At 40.6% G+C, this 21357-nt stretch overlaps 2 protein-coding genes across 2 annotated transcripts; one reads left to right on the top strand and one right to left on the bottom strand.

Annotated features, from left to right (window-relative positions):
• Positions 1-7401: 7401 nt before the first annotated feature.
• Positions 7402-15196, top strand: LOC121748448 (villin-4-like). Its single transcript, XM_042142817.1, has 23 exons — positions 7402-7624; positions 8964-9065; positions 9230-9329; positions 10006-10074; positions 10156-10392; positions 10485-10662; positions 10748-10880; positions 11042-11204; positions 11293-11443; positions 11575-11675; positions 11779-11934; positions 12066-12134; positions 12220-12288; positions 12378-12515; positions 12596-12724; positions 12808-12955; positions 13072-13082; positions 13205-13345; positions 13470-13595; positions 13678-13743; positions 13839-14166; positions 14252-14460; positions 14564-15196. Exons 2-23 carry the CDS (start codon positions 9010-9012, stop codon positions 14675-14677), a joined length of 2892 nt encoding a protein of 963 aa, XP_041998751.1. The 5' UTR covers positions 7402-7624; positions 8964-9009; the 3' UTR covers positions 14678-15196.
• Positions 15197-19800: 4604 nt separating this feature from the next.
• Positions 19801-20844, bottom strand: LOC121749151 (RING-H2 finger protein ATL43-like). The gene has a single exon (XM_042143747.1). The coding sequence runs from the start codon at positions 20842-20844 to the stop codon at positions 19801-19803; it is 1044 nt and encodes a 347-aa protein (XP_041999681.1).
• Positions 20845-21357: the final 513 nt, after the last annotated feature.

The raw sequence follows: 21357 nt of genomic DNA, 5'->3' as shown, positions 1-21357 counted from the left end.
ATAATAAGTGATAAAATCTTACTACTATTTACTAAAAATTAATATACAACAAAGTAGTATTAATATATAAGTAAAATTAGTATTCAATAAATTACTATTAAATAGTTTTGATTTAACTCGCGGTGTGGACAATATAGTAGTGCAATATATTAAGTAAAACCATTGATCAAATAAATCATTTATTAGCTTAATTGAAAAGGTAAGCATATGTAAGCTGAATTGATGATGTAAAGGCTTTAGTGATTGACTCCAAAATGTTGCCATTTTATGCCACGGCAGCCCCCCTACTGTGTTCTCACCACAACAGGGGATCCATTCCCCTCGAATTGTCGGCAGAATTAATATCTTGGGAAAAAAAATACTAATAACGAATGTTGGTTAAAAAGAAAATACTTCGAGTAAATTCGTTGGTATAGGGTTGATCCATGAGAAGGAAATACTTATTTAATTAGATTAAAGTTTTGTTTTATAAAAAAAGTTTTAATAACAACTTACCACGATAAATAAGTAAATGTCACAAAATCACATTAGGTTTATAAAAGTGAAAAGTTTCTCCTAAGTCCTAACACTCTGAACAAACTACATACGGATGCATGCCAATGGAGATACGTTACTATGTATCATTGCCATCAATCCTAAACATTTAGGATATCACAGAGAATTTGAGATCAAATTTGAGAGTTCTATGTTTGTGTTATCTATTAATTCCCAAGTTAAAAAAACGTTAAGAACCAAACATGTAATTGCTGCTAAAGATGCATAAAAAACAACGGAAGATAAATAGAATCGGCTGAACAATTGTAAATTGATTACGAATCATCTAGCCAGTTTGAACATCCGATTAGTTTATTCAAACTAAGTGCTCATAGCAACATGCAAAACTGAGCATCTCCAATGGCGGACGTCCGGTCGGACATCCGGTCGGACGTCGCCCGTCACGTCCGCCATTGTGGCGTTTAGGGTCGGATACGGACGTCCCGTGAGGACGTCGGGTGTCCTTGGACGTCGGCGCGACGGGCGGGCGGACGTCCGCCATTGTGGCCTCCAGTCGGACGTCCGGTCGGACGTCCCGTTTTAAATTTTTTTTTTAAACTCTATATATACGGCTCGTCGAATTTTATTTCATTCGCACCACTTGTGTTAACAAGTTACTCTCTCTACATCTCTAATTTCAAGTATATCTAGAATGTCTAGTGAAAGTGATAGCGAAAATGAGTTGGAGGTCGCTGTTGAAGGTGCGATAGAGAGGCTGCTACAACAGAGGTTGCAGCGGCGGCAGCAGGCGGCGGTACCTCGGCCGATCCATCGTTGAACTCAAGTACCCCGTGACCACATTGCTGCACATATTCGGTTGTATGCGGACTACTTCGCTCCGCAACCGCGTTTTGGGGAAGCCTTATTCCGGCGACGCTTTAGGATGCATCGTCCGCTGTTTCTGCACATCGTGGGTGCTTTAGAGAGAAGATACCTGTATTTTAGGATCAGAGATGATGCAGCTGGCAAACCCGGACTCACGCCCTTGCAGAAGTGCACTGTCGCAATCAGACAACTGGCGTATGGAGGCGCAGCCGACATGTTTGACGAGTACCTCCACATTGGCGAGTCGACAACCGTCGAGTGTCTGCAGAATTTTTGCGCGGGCGTGAGAGAGATATTCGGGGAGCGGTATCTTCGGAGTCCGAGCCCCGAAGACTGCCAGATGCTGATAGATATGCATGGGTCGGTGCACGGGTTCCCTGGGATGTTGGGCAGCATATATTGTATGCATTGGGAGTGGAAGAACTGTCCCGCCGCCTGGAAGGGGATGTACACTACCGGCTTCAAAGCCAAGCATCCCACGATGATCCTTGAAGCTGTAGCTGACTACCGGTTGTGGATATGGCATGCTTATTTTGGAGTCGCCGGGTCCAACAACGACATCAACGTTCTCCAGTCGTCGCCCCTGTTCAACGCTCAGTGCAATGGCGTTGGTCCCGCCATCAGTTTCGTCGCCAACGGCAACCAGCATAATATGGGGTACTATTTGGCGGATGGGATATACCCAAACTGGCCCGTCTTTGTGAAGTCAATCAAGCATCCGCTCGGACAAAAGAAGACATACTTTGCGAGCCGTCAGGAAGCAGCGCGCAAGGATGTGGAGCGGGCATTTGGTGTGCTCCAGAGTCGGTGGGCGGTTGTGAAGGGTCCTGCACGGCAGTGGTATATTCCCAACATCGGCGATATCATGTACGCATGTATCATAATGCACAACATGATTGTCGAAAATGAAGCTGCGGAACTGACTCAGTGGACCAACGAAGATGATACGGGTGCAGGTCCAAGTCACGGCGTGGCCACCGCGAATGTGAATATGGGGGTACCTCATGGAGAGGTCGCGCGGCTGCGTGCATTTGCCGACATGCGGCAAACAGATGCCCATGTTCGACTTCAGCAGGATATCATCGAAGAGGTTTGGACTCGGAGGGGTTGACGTGATAATGTATGAAGTTTTTTTTATTAGTATGCAATTTTTTTTTGCGAATCATGTATGTTTTTTCCGATGAAGTTGTTAATTTTTCCGATGAAGTTGTTAATTTTTCCCGTAATTTTTTCGAATAATGTATGAGGTTTGGACTCCGAGGGGTTGACGTCAAATTTTATTTCCGTAAATATAAATTATTTTATTTGTAAATGTATGATTTTTTTTATTGCGGGATGTCCTAGTGGGAAGGGCGATGGGAAGGGCGGACATAGGAGGGGATGTCCTAGTGACGTGGCAGTGGGATGGGAAGTCCTAGTGACGTGGCAGGAGGTGTTTTTGGGATGTCCTAGTGGATGTCCTAGTGGGATGTCCGCCCACTGGAGATGCTCTTAGTGTAAAAATCATGGATTAAATATGCCCGGTCAATGGATTTTGACCAAATAATAAATATGACGAGACATTTAATTATGTGAAATTAAATGATATAGCGTCGATCTACATTTTACGTAGATAAATGTAGTATATTCACTTTCTCAAATCCGATTTCCGGTGAGTGAGAAATAGTGGATTAAAGTTGGGCATAATTAGCTTTTAATTAAAGCTTGGAGTTTGAGCTTAGGGAGTAATTAACTAGTGTTAATTATCCCACATAGGAGAAGTAACACATATTTTAATGTGTTTAAATTAAGTGACTTTATGTTACTTAATAATTATAGTGGACCAAGATGGGTGAAAGAGCTCACAAGCGCGCCGCCGCCGCCTGCCCGCCTGAGCCCATGGTCGTGGGCCCGGGCCCGGGCCCGATCCCGATCCCGATCGTCTCGATCTCGATCTTGGCAATTGGTCTTTGGGTGGTCTTTGGGCTTGGTGCTTGGCCCAAACTAATCTTTTTAGACCACCGCCGAGTCAGCAATCCAAGTGGCTTGACACATCGTCAAGCGATGCACAGTCACGGCTGCCACATAAGAAATCCACATGCTCCACACGCGAAAGGCACACTCCTGTCACACGCCTGTAACCTACGACGGTTACGAATTTGCCATGATGAGCCTTCAATGGCTTGGTTGACCATGCATGGTGGCTTGGCCTATAAATAGGCTAGCCATACCACTGCATTAGCTACACACAAACAAGCATCATCTGCATTCATAAGCTCTCTTCCTCTCTCTGCATTGTTTTCTGTCGAAAGCTCTGTCCTCTCCTCCATCCAGTTCGCCGGAGCTCTGTTGATTGCGGTGCTGCTTCACCAGAGACGTAGCCGTTTTACCTTTGGGGACGACACGCCAAACCGAGAGCACTACCGGGGCGTATCTCGTCTTGCGGGAAGAGGCCTCCTCGACTCGGCTAATTCACGGTTTAATTGTTTCGATTTGCCGTTGTAATTTTAAGTTCAGTTTCTCCTTTTGTATTCTTTCTTTTGGGTTGTATTACGCCCGGTTGTATCTCTTGTAATCCCCAGAAACCAACACTTAGCATACTCGATTACACCAAAAGTAAAGAAAATCGGAGTAATCGTGATGATTTCGAGTTATTAATGATGATCAGGCTTTGAGTCGATGAAGATTTATTGGATAAATTTTTCATTCATTTTCTTCTCAAAGGTTATGGATTTTTGTAGTACTCCGAGTTTTCGTCAATTGTTGAATGCAAACTCCCCTTGTAATCGGCTCTTTCCCCTCACTTAACTAGAAAATTCGCACAACTGTCACCCGACCGAATAAAATACGATGACAAATTCACTCGACACTCAAAAGAATTTGTGCGACTCACCAGACCGGCTAGGATAGTGTAACAAAGTACATGAGACATTGCAACTCACCTGTTTGGGTAGAATAATGTGATAAAGTCACCCAACCCTATGTTACTTTGTGGACGATTTTGGATAACTCACGCGATCTATATTTCACATGGTTGCGTGGGTCATGGCGATAAATTATATCCAGTTCCATAAAACTCATTCTATACCACAAATTTTTATATTTCTTGCTCAAAACTTGTCCTAGTTCTTTTCCATTTCGACCCCCAACCTATAAAAACTAAATACACTTTTGGAAATTTACAAATATGAAAAAATTGTTTGAATATTCTGAAAAAATATATGGAATCTTTGATTCACATGAGATAGAATGATATTTTTTTGGTTGTTATCCTTTCTTATTAGTGTTCTATTGCGGATTGCATTGCCTATACGATCCAACAAGGTTTATTATTTACAAATTTTATCACAAGAAGTTGGAAAGTGGGTATTCTTTATCCAATCTTACCCTTTTTTCCCCATGTACTACAACTCGTAATATTTACAACCCCTTAAAGTGAACAACTGATCCTTCGTCAATATTTTAAATTTAATATTATTTGTGTAGGTAGTATTAAACTCTAAACTCGGGTATAATGATTCAATCAAAACAATGAAAACAAATTAACTCCATAAGCCGCTTGTACGGAGAATATACACTATTTTTTCATAATCAGGTAATTAAAATAAAACTTGATCATTAAACACAAGGAAACTATATTCAAACCATGCTTTAAAATCAATTAAAAATGGAACTCAAATCTTCAACCATTTGAATTGGCACAAAAGGAACAATCAACCATTTGAATTCGCACAAACATTCAAAGGAACCAAGACCGAAAATGAAACAAATGCAGCCACTAAAAAAGAAAAAAAATGAACAACAATATTATTAATATCGCTAGTTTAGAATTTCAACTATAATTACGTAAAGACAATTATATTATAAGATTGATAGTATGATAATAAAGTGGTAAAATGGGTCCCATATTGAGAGACAGTGAGGCAAGAGCATCTTTGCTTTGGTTAATCCTATAAGAAAATTGCGATTATTTCGCCCTTTGTGGACTACCATTAGTCATGGCCGGTCGCCATCCCTAATATTATCATTTTTTTTATCCATTCAATTCACTTTAATCAAGTCCAACTTATTATCTTCGAATACACATTTTTGTGCATTTGGAATCTTGGATTATGAATTAATAGTCTTCAAATTGAAAAATAAATTTAACTCATAGTAATATTAGTTGTGTGGCACAAGTTTTTCAATAATATCTAACTTAATTGAAATTGTTAATATTAGGACATAGATTCGTTTTTTGCATTTAGTTTCAAGTTTATTAATTAGTACGATTGATAAATTAGGAACCACCGTAGATAGTTTTTCAAACCTTTGAATTCGGTTAGAAACGTTTATTACGAGCTAATAATTAAATAAAAAACTATGATAACTTTATTTTTAAATAAATATTAGTATTAAATTGACGAATTTGATAATATGATGTTGAGTAGGGATGTCAATCGGGCCAACCCGTTCGGGTTCAGGCCAACCCGTTCGGATTGTCGGGCCATTTGGGTACGAGCTATTCGGGTTATATTTTTTCGGGTTATGAAAGTTCAACCCTAACCCTTCGGGTTTCAGGCTTGCTCATCGGGTTATTCAGGCCAATGCATATTTTTAATTTTTTAAATATTTTTGAAAAAATAATACGTATTTTTAATTTTCTTTAATATTTTTGAAAAAAATTTAAGTTTTTCAAATTAAAATAACTTATTCATTACATATTTACGTAATTATTTACAAAATATCTATCAATAGTATTTCATGTTTATGTATTTAAAACATAAATCCACACTTTGTTTCAAATTTCAAACATAAATCAATTCTTAGAAAACTGAATAAAATTTTCATAACGTGAGAGGTGGAGCGTAGATGTAACAAAAATATTTTGAATTGTTGAAGAGTGAATTATCAAGATGCTAGCTAATTGGAGTAACTCTAAAGTTTTCTTGAATTATGATTGGTCAAGTTTAATTTATTCCAAATATAAATAAGTCAAATACTAATTTATCTTTGTTTTAAGAATAATCAAAGTACGCATAATTCAATGACGAAGTGACGCCAAAACACTTTGCAATATTAATCTATTATATTGAAAATATACTAAAAGAAAGCTTTTATATACGAGTATTTATGAATCCATGAACCACATACTGATTTTTTTCGCGATCTTATACATTCGGTTGATGTATTTGGATTTTGCATGGTTTTAGAGAGTTGTCTTGGATGATTTTGATTATATTTCTATATTTTAGTATGTTTACATGTTTGTTGAGAATTGATAGAAATGGATTAGAAAAATGTACACAAAATATGTGGATGTGCAATAGCCTTGTTCTCGCAATTTTGAAGTCCGATAAGCCCCTAATGCAAGATACATTCGTTGAACCAAGTTTAGGAATTTATCATCCTAAAATCATGCAAACAATTTAACTATTTTATTATAATTTGATTAGATACCTCACTTCGAATTACTATAATTTTCGGACTAGTTAGTATACTTACTAAATATTGATAAAATTTATATTAAAGCAATAATTTTTTTATTTAAATATAGGAATAGTAGTTTTAGATTTGCATGAAATATTTCAAGAATAATCAACATAATTTCCATGAAATATTTCAAAAATATTAACGTAATTTGCATGAAATATTTTAAGAATAATCAATATAATTTGTATACAATATTTTAAGAATAAAGATTATATCAACATAAAAATAACAACTTTGTACAATAGTTTTGTTTCAATTAGAAAAAATCACTAAACATCATTTTCCCATTATAAACACTTTATTAAAACGAGTTAAAACTTAAACATTAAGTAATTTGAACAGCCTAAACATTCCGTCCCTCCAAATTAAGAAGGCAACAGCATCTCCACATTTTCATGTCTTTTCCTTGTCGTCAATTTTACGGAATTCTTGTGTAATAAATTTTGTTGTAAAAAAAAGAAACAGGTAAAAGTAAGAAGGGATTAATTCTTTAATCTCTTTAGTCATAGTTTCAATAATGGATTAGATGATTCTTTACAGTTCATATGCTACTGTATTGCGAAAGGGGTTTCTTTTTTAGCTGATGTTAGTGATAGGCACGCCTGTCAGGCAACTCATCATCATTCCCTCCACTTCTCTCTCTCAAATCACATAATTCGGAATTCTTTGTTTTTTTTTCAAGTATTCTCGAGGGCCCGTCGTTTTTTTTTGGGTTTCTTGCTTTGATTGAGCTTTTTTGTTGACTTGTTAGATTGGATCTGTTTGTGTTCGTTTCAAGGGGGCCGAGGAATTCAAACACCAGGAGATTAAGAAGGTAATTAATTAGCTTAATTGAATCTATTTCTCTGCTTCTATCAACTTCGTTTGACTGTTTCAGTGAGTCTTAATGAATGTTGGCGTTTTGACTGATGATAAAAATTGAGTCTTGGTGATCGGGGAAGCTGCTGCTTGATATAAGTATACTAGTAATGATGCATTGGAGACTGTGATATTCGAGGCTTTGTTATGTCTAGGTGTTTGAATGTTAGCTGTCTTGTTTGCTGAATCGATACGATATAAAAAGGTTTGTCTTTACTCGATGTGATGAGGCATAACTTCAAGATTCAGCGAGTCCGAGAAATTGGAGAATCGAGACACTGGTGGAAAGAATTGGTCTGTTTTGTCTTTTTTTTAATGTGAGTAAAGAAATTTTGATTTGTTTAGTTTGAAATTTTGAATCCTCTGTTAATTTTATTTGGAGTGATGAATGATTTATAGTAGACCTTTCAATCGATATGGATCAAATTGGATTGGGATGTAGGAGTATGTTCGAGCTTCAAATTATGGTGTAAGGAATTTATGCAGAATGTTATTGGCATAAACGGTTCGAAAGCACAGAGACAGATGCCAAGTTTAGTTGCAGAATGGATTATGGATTTGTGCAGCATACCTGCAAGTGAAAGCACATGAAGCAAAACTTTAGGCTGAAGATAAAAACTGTCATTTCAGCATTGGATGCAACTTCTGGGTTCAGTTTCGTTGCTTTTCTATGGTATTGATGGTGTATTGTAAACTTATTGAACAGCAAAACATTGGTTGGTTTTAAATGCTGCATAGCTGATGAAAGTGGATTGAGGAGAGTAGCTATTCCAAGCGGATGCAAGAAGGGTTTGGAGCTTGGAGAAAGTGTATGGTTTTAAATAGATTTGGATTGAAACCCACAATCTCAGGCCTGTTTAAGATGCTTCCAAAGCAGTCATTTGATTGATTTCACTTGTTTTCATGATTCGACAGAGGCGGCTCTGTAGTTAGTAGGAATGATTTGGACCATGTTATATTGGGTAAATCCTCTAATAAGGGTCTTGCCATTTTTTTTGGCAAGTTTTAGGGGGTTGCTTAGCCTGTTCCATAACACTATTGTGAATTTGTGATCATAGCTTATTATTAGCAAGTTAAATTGAGAATCATCAAGTGCTATGTGTGTTTGCTAGTTTCTGCACTTTTCAAGTACTTGTTTTGATCATGCTTCTTCGTAGTAATTCATTTCTCTATTATCTAAGCAAAATCGTGCTTTTAGAAGGCTCTGTCATGTTTTCTTCCACTTTGCCTTTTCTTTTACATGTGTGTTATTTATGAATTGACAAGAAACAGTTTCTTAATAGTTTTTTTATCAGGTCGAGTTTGTGAATCTACACCGTTGTACGAGTTGCAGGAACAAATATGGCTGTTTCAATGAAAAACTTAGATCCTGCTTTCCAGGGTGCAGGACAAAAGGCGTATCCTCATGCTAATGTTGCATTTTCCCTTTAAATACGTTTATTGATTGTGCTATTTTCTGCAACATTAACAGTATATCCTAGTTCCATTTCCTGTTTCTTTTGCTTCTGTTAAAAATCAGCATCAAGGCTCTGCACTTGTTTCTCACCTTGACTTAGTCTAGTGGTACTGAGATATGGCGCATTGAAAATTTTTGCCCCGTTCCAGTCCCAAAATCTTCACATGGAAAATTTTGCACCGGAGATTCCTATGTGATTTTAAAGGTTGGTTAAGTCTCTTCATGTTGTCAAGATGCTAGATGCCCAATTTCTTTAATTCTACATTTTGCAATAGCTCTTGTATTTGCTCCATGAAATCTAACGTGCTATGTTCTCAAGTTCCCCTTTTATAGTCAACCATACACCTCAAGCATTCAAGGGGCATTTACTTATCATGATTGATAAGATACATGACAAAGTGTTTTTTTTTAATTTCGTTAGTAAGATTTGTCTGGTCCTCCCCTTTCAATGGGACACGAATCAAGCAAATTAGCTGAAGTGATAGAAATTGTCAAGGGCAAGAAACCCCAAAGTTCTGATCCATCTTGGTAAACAATGAATTATTATGAGTGATAGGATGGATGGATGGATGGATAGATAAAAAGAATATAGGCTACGCCACCATTTATTTGTTGGATTGACTAAATTTGAATTTGTTTGACCATCTTATCCTTCAAATATATAATCATATGTTTTATCAATCTATCCTATCACTCAAAGTAAACACCCCCAAAGTAAACGGGCCCTCAAAGGATGGTATACGCTGACATTGGCTGCAAGAAAACTTCTTTATTAGATGGCATGCTACTCCGGTTTCTATTGAGTTTAATTTTCATGCTCTTTTATTGTGACTATGCTTAACATATCTATTTCATTCTGACCTATATTTCCTTTTCTGCAGACCACAGCCTTAAAAACCGGTGCCCTACACCACGATATTCATTATTGGCTCGGGAAAGACACCAGTCAGGTAAAGTCTTTATCTGATCCTCCTTTACGGCTTTACCTCTGTTACTGTATTTCCTGATTCTGTGAGTATTTGCCCCTGCAGGATGAAGCTGGTACTGCAGCGATCAAAACTATTGAGTTGGATGCAGCGCTGGGTGGGCGTGCTGTTCAATACCGAGAAGTGCAAGGTCATGAAACAGAGAAGTTCCTTTCTCATTTCAAGCCATGTATAATACCCGTAGAAGGTGGAGTTGCCTCAGGTTTCAAGCACACTGAAGCTGAGGAGCACCAGACTCGTTTGTTTGTATGTAAAGGGAAGCATGTTGTTCATGTGAAAGAGGTAGCTTGTCATCCCTCGTTAGCATATAGCGATTAACGACTTATCTTCCCAGCATGTGTATTTGCATAACTCTTTTCTTTGTGATTGAACAGGTGCCTTTTGCTCGATCCTCACTCAATCATGAAGATATTTTCATTCTTGATACAAAGTCCAAAATCTATCAATTTAATGGCTCCAACTCTTGCATTCAAGAGAGGGCTAAAGCTCTGGAAGTTGTTCAGTACATTAAAGATACTTATCATGATGGAAAATGTGAAATAGCAGCTATTGGTAACTATGCCACTAATCGGGTGTTTTAGGTTTTCATTATTGAGTCGTAGACGAATGCTTGAAGGTCTTTTCCTTTTGACTGCAGATGATGGGAAAATGATGGCTGATGCTGATACAGGAGAATTTTGGGGGTTCTTTGGTGGCTTTGCTCCACTTCCAAAGAAATCCGCTTCTGATGAACCAAAGAGAAACGATGCAGCTCCACCTAAGCTTTACCGGTATTTAATTTCCTCTACTAGCTGCATTCATTTTGATTCACCTAATGTTTTTTTGTTTTGTTTTGTTTTGTCCCTCTAGGTAAGTATTATTGAAAATTTATATAAAATAAGCAATCTTCCTTTCGCAACCATAATTTTTTTAATCATTGTGTTATGTCTAGGGTTGATAAAGGAGAGAGAACAATTATGGAGGCTGATACCTGGACAAGGGATTTACTGGACACATACTATTGCTATATCCTCGACTGTGGTAGCGAAGTCTTTGTTTGGATGGGGAGAAATACTTCTCTTGATCAAAGGAAAGCTGCAAGTAGTGCTGTTGATGTAAGTTCAGCGGCTTGAGTTAGTTAACATTTTTCATCTGGACTTGTAGTCCTACTCTTGTCAATTATATTTGCACATCCGCTTATAGGAATTACTGAATAGCGAAGATAGACCAAGAACTCATGTGATTCGTGTGATTGAGGGGTTTGAGACAGTGGCATTTCGCTCTAAGTTTAACTCATGGCCCCAGTCGAACAACAACGTGGCTGTAACCGAAGATGGTAGAGGGAAAGTTGCAGGTTAGTAATATGTATTCACATTATCTCGTGTCACACTTTGTTTGGTAGCTTGATATCATTGTGATTTTCCAGGTTATGTAACTTAATTATCTGTTGAGTTCTTATCTTTGGTTCCAATTTGATATGTCTAGCACTCCTGAAGAGGCAAGGGATTAACGTGAAGGGTCTTCTCAAGGCAGAAACGCCCAAGGAAGAACCTCAACCTCATATAGACTGCACTGGGAATTTACAGGTGATTTGCAAACAGACAAGGCGGGTATATTCCGTCTAATTTATCTGTCTATCATGCTTCACTGTATTAAATAGTTTGTTAATTTACTGCTTCCGGTTCCCAGGTTTGGCGTGTCGAAGGTCAAGAAAAGATTCTTCTCTCATCTTCTGATCTATCCAAGTTCTACAGTGGAGACTGCTATATTTTCCAATATTCTTATGCCGGTGATGAGAAAGAAGAACAACTAATTGGCACGTGGATCGGGAAGCTCAGTGTTGAGGTGAAGCATTCATATTGGCAAAAACATCTCAATTTCCCCTTTATTTTATTTAGAAATTTCAACCTGTTGAGTTTTCCAGTGGTCAGATATCTACTAATGGACTTACTGATAATGCGAATCACTCTCTGTAGGAAGATAGGATATCGGCAGTTTCTCAGGCAACCAAGATGGTCGAGTCTCTCAAGTTCCTACCTACTCAGGCATATTATCTTCCTTTATTCATTTATATATGATGCTTTCTCTTTCCAACACCTGTATTAATCGTTCAATTTCATGTCTCACTAGGCTCGCTTCTATGAAGGAAGTGAACCGATCCAGTTCTTTGCGATATTTCAGATCTTCATCGTCTTCAAGGTCTGAGAATTCACTAACATAAACAGAGAGACCTCGTGCTCATATTTTTTCATAAAGGTCATAAAATGATTTTGTCTGCATTTTACCAGGGTGGTCTTAGTAGCGCCTACAAGAATTACCTTGCCGAGAAGGAACTTCCTGATGATACATATAAGGATGAAGCGCTCGCATTATTTCGGGTTCAGGGAAGCGGACCTGAAAATATGCAATCAATTCAAGTCGAACCGGTAAGCCCTGTACTACATTTGCTTTCACCTCCTCCTTTGCCTATCTAGTGCGACGTAAATTCATTTCTTAACGGATTCAGGTTGCTTCGTCGTTAAATTCCTCCTATTGCTACATACTGCATAGCGGGCCCACTGTGTTTACATGGTCGGGGAATCTCACGACACCTGAAGCCCAGGAACTCGTCGAGAGGCAGCTTGATCTTATAAAAGTTCGAAACTTTTGTTAGAATGTTTTTGTGGTTGCATACAAATTTATGTTAGGTTTGTCTCAAATGCCGCAAACTTCTTGCAGCCAAACGCACAGTCTAAACTGCTCAAGGAAGGTGCCGAGTCTGAGCAGTTTTGGGACTTGTTAGGGGGAAAATCTGAATACCCAAGCCGGAAACTTACTAGAGAAGCCGAGAGCGATCCTCATCTATTCTCGTGCACCTTGACAAAGGGTATGCCGCCTGCATACTGATTTACACCTTTTTTGTCTTCTTCTTTTGTTTTGTCCTCGTTAATCCATCTAACTTAGTTTGTTTGCTCTTATAATGATCTCGCCTGCTGGTTTCAGGAGATCTCAAGGTACACTATCTATATATTACCTCGGAGGAAACAAAAATGCAGTTTGATTAGTATTCTGATGTTTTTAACTTTTAATTCAAAACCACTGGATATATGAGAGTTGGTCACAAACTTTGTTGCAGGTGACGGAGGTGTATAACTTCGACCAGGATGATCTAATGACAGAAGATATATTCATTCTCGACTGCCACGCTGACGTTTACGTTTGGGTTGGGCAACAAGTGGACACTAAGAATAAGTTGAATGCTCTAAGTATTGCGGATGTAAGATTTTACTCGATTTCTACTTATTTAAGCTAGCATAGATAATTTATAAAGTACGGATTATTTTTCTCTTGGCCATCAGAGATAGTGTTGATACGTAGTTTATGTTGTTACAACTCAACAGAAATTTCTGGAGCGCGATTATCTTCACGAGAAATTATCACTTCAAGCACCGGTGTATATTGTTATGGAAGGAGGTGAACCACCGTTTTTCACTCGTTTTTTCTCCTGGGACTCCTCAAAATCTGCAGTAAGTCATACCGCTTTATGCCTTAGCTTAGTTCAATGCCAGATCTTCGCCTTACACCTACTTGACTGGTATATGGTTACAGATGCACGGCAATTCTTTCCAGAGAAAGTTTACTATTCTTAAGAATGGAGGCGCTCCAGTGTTGGATGTAAGCCGTTCTTCCTCTTGTTCGTTCTCTTTTGGATAATAAAGTCGGTTTATGCTAGATTTTAAGAGACAAATTTTGTGTTCTTCCCATCATAGAAACCCAAAAGGAGAACGCCTGTCTCATATGGAGGGAGGTCTGCTGCACCCGAGAAATCACAGCGTCCGAGAAGCATGTCATCTAGCCCGGACAGAGCTCGTGTACGAGGCAGATCTCCGGCGTTCAATGCTCTGGCTGCGACTTTTGAGAATGCCAATGCAAGAAATATGTCAACTCCTCCTCCACTGGTAAGAAAGGTTTATCCCAAGTCTGTGACACCGGATTCCGGAAAAACGGGCCCGAGATCTTCGTCTATAGCTGCCCTGAGTTCGAGTTTCGAAAAAGTTCCACCAGCTCGGCAGTTTGTCTTACCTCGTTCGAATAAAGGTATGTTTTATCGAGTTTTTAAGAATGAATGTTGTTTTCTTTGTCTGGAGATGTTCGTTGAAATGTTTTTTCCTCTACGTTGAAGCGAGTCCCGAGGCACCTAAACCGAAACCCGAGCCACTATCCAGGCAGAACTCCGTGGATCCGAGCCCCAAGACCAAGCCAGAGCCCATACAGGAAGATGCAAAGGAGAATGAAGCTGAGGACGAGGAGGGACTCACTTTATATCCATATGAGCGTCTCAAGACGACATCGACCGATCCAGTCAGCGACATTGATGTGACAAAACGAGAGGTAAATTGGATATAAAAATAACACAGGCTAATCCACTACATACCTCGAGAGTTAAACAATTTTGAGCTTGTTCTGTTATGTACTTACTCGGCTCCTTCTACAGACGTATCTGTCCTCGAGTGAGTTCCGGGAGAAGTTCGGGATATCGAAGGGCACCTTCTACAAGCTGCCTAAATGGAAACAGAACAAGCTCAAGATGTCGCTCCATCTATTCTGAACATTCTCCCCTGACGACTGACGTAGATCATCAGCAACGGTTGCAAATTCTTATGGTATCTTTTTATCTCTCCGTATACTTGCCCGATGCGGTCTTCATTTCAGGCGTCGCTGCACACGGGATGCATTATTTATACAAAAGAAGCAAGTTCCCAGTTTCTAGGGGGGGCGACGCAACTGCGATTCTTCCATGCTTGAGATGAGTATTGGACGGACTTTATTTTTTCGTGTTTGTGAATTATTAGCTTTGATATTCTTTCTGGTCTCAGGTTTGTTGTGAGCTTCCAATTTCATTTTATTTTTCTTTCTATTTTTGGGGGTTTCTTATTCTTGATTTTGTGTTTTCATTGTTTTCGGCTATCTATTTTTAGGAGAGTGGTTATAAACTTTGCAAATGCAGAATTTTTACATTTTAGGATACGTAGTGAGCAATTTACTTCAAGTGTATACAGTTTTTATGTAAACCATTTCACTTATTACTATTTGACTACCCAATAAAAATGTGTGTTTTTTTTTGTCATGACTCAATGCCCCACTTCGATTGTGAGAGCAACTAGTGTGAGGTTTATAAACTAAATAAGCTCTATCTCTTAGCTATTCTTTAAGGATGAATTTTTCGTGTTTGGTCTATAACAATTGGTTCTTTCTTAAGAGCCCAAACGACTCGTAGTGGTAGCCTGTGGAAGACAATTGTGACCAACGAATATGTTTGGGACCGACTTAGAGTGGTAGTTGGACCAACGAGAACTCAAAGTGTTGCTGGCCTAGCAAAGAATCGGTCGTGACCCGTGGGGACGTTGGCCCTTAAGGGTTTTGATTGTTATAGATTCAATGTCTCATATCGATTGTGAGAGCAAATGATGTGGCGTGGGGATTTTGGGATGAATTATGATGTTTGGTTTTTGTAAATTTTTTTTATGAAAGTGAAGTTTATGTTATATATGTATGAGGGAGAAAACTGAAAAAATTGAAGATTAACGTTATTTATAAGTAGAATTCCAACCGTTGTTTTACAACTGTAGATTGATGGCTCGACTGCATCAGCGAGGATCGAAGAAGAGAAAGAGAAGCTTAATCGAGCTTCACACACTAAGCAACACTCAACAGCCGTCCGATGGAGTGTTAGTTTGAAGATTAAGTCGTAGCCGTTAGATCTAACTAGCCGTTAGATTTGTTAGGTTAAATAGTAGTTAGTTCTGTTAAGTTTTCAGTTTTTCCCTTTTCTCGGTTGTAGCTCGATCTTGAGTTTCTCTCCAGCAATAAACCAATTTCTTCTTCGCAAACATCTCTCTCAAACAACTTCAACTTCATACATACAGATTGCCCCCAATTCTAACAAATTGGCGCCGTCCGTGGGAAGGCGAAGAGAAGTTCTTGAGTTTGAGCTGATTTTACGTCTCTTTGGAAGCGAATCCGCGAAGATCGATGGCCTCTAGGTTTGAGGCGGAAAAGTTCACGGGAAAGAATGATTTTTCCCTCTGGAGAATGAAGATGCGAGCCATGTTGATCCAGCAAGGCCTGGCGTCGGCACTTGCGGTCGACGATAAGGATGAGAAGGGGAAGGAGGCCTTAGATGAGAAGGCCATGGCCAAGAAGGCTGAGATCGAGGCGAAAGCGCACAGTGCGATTGTGCTTTGTCTCGGTGATAAAGTGCTGCGTGAAGTAGCAAAAGAAAAGACCGCAGCGAACATGATGACTCGGTTGGAAGATCTTTATCTCACGAAGTCTCTCGCGAACCGGCTGTTTATGAAACAACGCCTCTACTCATATAAGTTCTTGGAGGGAACTGGGGTTTTGGAGCAATTAGAAGAATTCGATAAAGCGGTTGATGATTTGGAAAATATCGATGTGTCGATAGGTGATGAAGACAAGGCGATCTTGTTGCTCAATGCTCTGCCGCATTCCTATGATCAGTTTCGTGATGCTTTCCTGTATGGGCGGGATAGAACTATTACATTGCTTGAAGTTCAGACGACTTTAAGAGCGAAGGAACTTCAGAAGGGCGAGTTGAAGGCCGCGGCATCAAATGCAGAAAGCCTCAATGTCAGAAAGTTCAAGCCGAAGAAACCATTCAAGAAGCCTCAAGAATTCTTCAAGAACGCTTCACCTGGGCAGAAAGAAACCCGCTCCTGCCATTGGTGTAAGAAGCCGGGCCACTTGAAGAAAGATTGCTTCGCATGGAAGATGAAGCAAGAGAGTGAAGGAAAAGCGGTTAACTCGGCTGAGGGGGTGGAAGATGAGGAGATCAATGAGGTACTAAATGTTGTTGATGATAGAGTTCTGGGGTCTTGGATCATGGACTCCGGTTGCAGCTTCCACATGTGTCCAAACATTGAGTGGTTTGAGGACATAGTAGAAGCCACTGGTTCAGTCATTTTGGGAAATAATCAGGTGTGTTCGATCCAAGGGATTGGCTCAGTAAGGTTGAAATCTGATGATACAAAGGCTGCAATTGTTCTAAGTGGAGTAAGGTATATCCCTGATGTAAAAAGGAACCTAATATCACTGGGATTCCTGGAGAGAAAAGGGTGCTCATTCAGGTCAGCAAATGGTAGGATGGAGGTGTGTAAGGATGGAAAAATACTCATGAGAGCAGAAAGGAGGGAAAGTCTTTACTATATGTCTGCATTGATCTGTAACAAGAAATCTGGGGAAGCACATATGGTGACATCTTGCACACTGAGTCAGTGGCATACCAGATTGGGCCATCCATCAGCCGGGAGTGTGAAAGAATTGGTGAAGAAGGGAGTTCTAAGATGCTCGGACAGTGAGGAGACCATATCTTGTGAGGAGTGTGTTCTGGGAAAGGCCAAGAAATTACCTTATCCTAGAGGCACTCACTCATCCTCTCAACCTCTGGATTATGCACATAGCGACCTATGGGGACCCGCTCAAGAAAGATCGATTGGAGGAGGCAGGTATTACATGAGTATAATCTATGATTACTCAAGAAAATTATGGCTGTACATATTGAAGGAGAAATCTGAAGCCTTCAGCCGATTCAAGGAGTGGTGTGCAGAAGTAGAGGCAGAGATATGGGCATGTTTGAGATGTTTCAGAACCAACAATGGACTTGAGTACTTGTCTAAGGAGTTTGATGAGTATTGTAAGTCTAAGGGCATCAAGAGGCATAGAACGGTGCCATTGAACCCCCAACAAAATGGGGGTGGCAGAGAGGTTCAATAGAACAATGTTGGAAAGAGTTAGATGCATGCTTCTTGATTCTGGATTGGGAAAGAGATTCTGGGCAGATACAGCTTCTACCACGACCAAGCTTATGAATAAATGCCCTTCCTCTAGCCTGAATGGGGAGACTCCTGACTTCAGATGGTATGTGAGCTATGGGGGTTACTCTGATCTTAGAACCTTTGGATGCAAAGCCTTTGCTCATGTGAGGCAAGGCAAGTTGGAAGCTCGGGCATTGAAGTGTGTCATGCTCGGGTATCAGCCAGGTGTTAAGGGGTATAGGCTTTGGTGTATAGAGCCTGGGAATGGTAAGATTGTGATAAGCAGGGATGTGATTTTTTGGGAGCATGATCTACCATTCAAAGAGAAGACACACAGTGGTGACAGTGCAGCAACTAGTTCCACTTCAGCTACTGAGGTGGAGCCTTCAACTCACGTGGAGCTTGAGCCATTGAATGATGCTCCTGAGATGTCTACTGATCCAGTAATAGATGGAGAAAGTGCTCAACCACCTGAACCAACACCAGCAAGTCTGGGAAGTTGGAGACTTGCAAGGGACAGAACTAGAAGAGCTATCAGGCTGCCAGCAAAATACTCAGATGCTGAGTTCCTTTTCTATGCTCTGTTGATTGCGGAGGAGGTTGAGTATTCAGAGCCTTGCTCCTACAATGAAGCCATGGAGAGTAAGGAATGGGAAAGGTGGATGCAAGCTATGATAGAAGAGATAGAATCTCGGTTAAAAAATGGCACTTGGGTATTGGTGGAGAAACCGGATGGAAGGAGGGTTGTGAGCTGCAAATGGATCTTCAAGAAGAAGATTGAAGCTTCAGAGAGTGAAGGGATAAGGTTTAAAGCCAGATTGGTGGCTAGGGGCTTTACACAAGAACAAGGGATTGATTTTGATGAGGTTTTCAGCCCGGTGGTAAAGCACACATCAATCAAAATATTGCTAGCTATTGTGGCAAGAAGAGGCTGGGAATTGGAGCAGCTTGATGTAAAAACCGCCTTCTTACATGGTGATCTTAGAGAGACAATCTAAATGCAACAGCATGAGGGCTTTATCAAATTAGAAAAAAAGGGAAAGGTTTGTCTCCTTAAGAAGAGCATATATGGATTGAAGCAAGCTTCAAGGCAGTGGCATAGAAAATTTGATGATCACATGGTTGCTGCTGGTTTTGTAAGTTCCAAATATAATGAGTGCGTTTACATCAAGAATGTTGGAAGAGTAGCCTTCAAGCTGTGGTTGCTTTGTCCACCACAGAAGCTGAGTTCATGGCTCTTGCAGCTGCTGTCAAGGAGAGCTATTGGCTTAAAGGGATATTGAATGACTTTGGAATAACACAAGTGCAATATGTTTAGCTAAGCATCAGGTGTATCATGAAAGGAGCAAGCACATAGATGTGCGTTTGCACTTCATCCGAGAGAAGATAGAGGAGGGTGAAGTGAAGATATTCAAAGTGGACACGGCTGAGAATCCAGTGAATATGCTGACAAAGCCGTTGCCCAGAAACAAGCTTGAGCTATGCATGAAACTTGTGAGTACATGCAAGATAGAATGATGGCAGTCTGAGCAATCAAGGTGGAGGACTGTAGATTGATGGCTCGACTGCATCAACGAGGATCGAAGAAGAGAAAGAGAAGCTTAATCGAGCTTCACACACTCAGCAACACTCAACAGCCGTCCGATGGAGTGTTAGTTTGAAGATTAAGTTGTAGCCGTTAGATCTAACTAGCCGTTAGATTTGTTAGGTTAAATAGTAGTTAGGTCTGTTAAGTTTTCAGTTTTTCCCTTTTCTCGGTTGTAGCTCGATCTTGAGTTTCTCTCCAGCAATAAACCAATTTCTTCTTCGCAAACATCTCTCTCAAACAACTTCAACTTCATACATACAGATTGCCCCCAATTCTAACAACACCGAAGAAAACAGTATCTCTCTCTCTCTAAACTGCACCAGAAGTAGAAGCAGCTGTAGATTTTGCAGGCGCTTTCCGCTGCTGTTGAAACTGCGGAATCCATTCCTTCAATCTCTTCACTATTCCTTCTTCCTCTCTCTCTTTCCCCTTCCTCTCTCCAAGATCACTCCTACTTTTCCTCATCCCTCCCGCCGCCGCCTCCTCCTCATCTTCGTCATGGTTGTCGTCCGCCTCCCCATCGGCCATCAGCATTTCCGACCTCAGATACAACTCCTCCTGCGTCGGTACTTCACTACGCCCCTCCTCCCCGTCGTCTGACACCATAATCTTGTGCTCCAGCCGATGCTTATCCCTATCCCCGTGCGCCCCTAATGGTTTGCTTCTCCTGCTTATATTCCTCGACAAATTCCCGCTCGTCCGCCTTCTCGAACTCCACCCATCGAACGACGATCGCCTCCTCAACTCGTTCCCCGACGCGGATGCGGAGGAGTGCCGGACCTGACCGGCGGGGAGACGGTAGTTGTGGAGAGCTTTGTGGCAGCTACCGTAGCGGTCTACGAGGAGCACGTCCTCGGGGCGGACGCGGTAGCGACAGAGCGGGCACGTGGAGTGCTGGTCGAGCCACGTGTCGACGCACTCTACGTGGAACGCGTGTTTGCACTTGGGCAGGAGGCGGAGGACCTCCTCCGCCTCGAACCGGGTCAGGCAGACCGCGCACTCGAGGCCGTCCTTCTGGCCGCGGAGGGAGGCGAACCGGAAGAGGGGTAGCTGCTGGATCACCTTTCGGTTCACCCCCGAGTCCACTCTAGCCAGAGGGATGGCCGCCTGGGAGACGGACGCGGTCTTGCAGCGCTGCACGTAGAGGAGCACGAAGATGATCGTGAACACGGCGCTGATTGAAGCCACGATCACCGTCGTGCCTGGCTTGAATACCTCCGAGGGCGTGGGAAGATTCGGCGATGGCGGCGGCGGCGGAAACTGGTAGTAATATTCGTCTACCTGCGCGAGTCTCCTGGCTGAGGATGCTGTTTGGATTAAGGAAATGAGGAGGAAGAATTTGGACATCCCCATTTTCGGGCATGAAATTAACAAGGATTTTAGGATTTGCAACAAAACAATGCATTTGTTGAATCTTGAAATTTTGGAGGAAATAGATGATCAGGCTGCATATCTCTCTCTCTCTATAATTTGATAATATTGGCAATAATTTCATTATGCAACATGCAAAATTGTGAAAATGAACATGAGTTGGGGGAGGTAAAAGAATGAGTGACAAATGGTTGGTGTTATTAGTTCTACCATTAATTATTTTTCCTTGTATAGTAGTGATTTCTCGACAAACATTTTTCATGCTGCACTTTGGATATTTCTTACACAATAATTCCTAAATTAAGTTTAAGGAAGATTTGATGCTGAGATACGAAGAAGTGGTTATTTCGGCGTGTTTTTTGGTTTGCTCGTACGCCACTAGACTAGTTATATGTAGCTATATTTTTGCATACCTTATGTGGCCAAATATATAGGTAGAACCATCTTTGTGGTTTTATACATCATTTTTTCTACCACTACCTCTAAGGGTCGGCG

Source organism: Salvia splendens, chromosome 9 (assembly GCF_004379255.2).
Source record: "Salvia splendens isolate huo1 chromosome 9, SspV2, whole genome shotgun sequence".
Classification (NCBI taxonomy): Eukaryota; Viridiplantae; Streptophyta; class Magnoliopsida; order Lamiales; family Lamiaceae; genus Salvia; species Salvia splendens.
The sequence above is the reverse complement of the archived record's forward strand: the minus strand, read 5'-3'. Positions and strand labels throughout refer to the sequence as shown.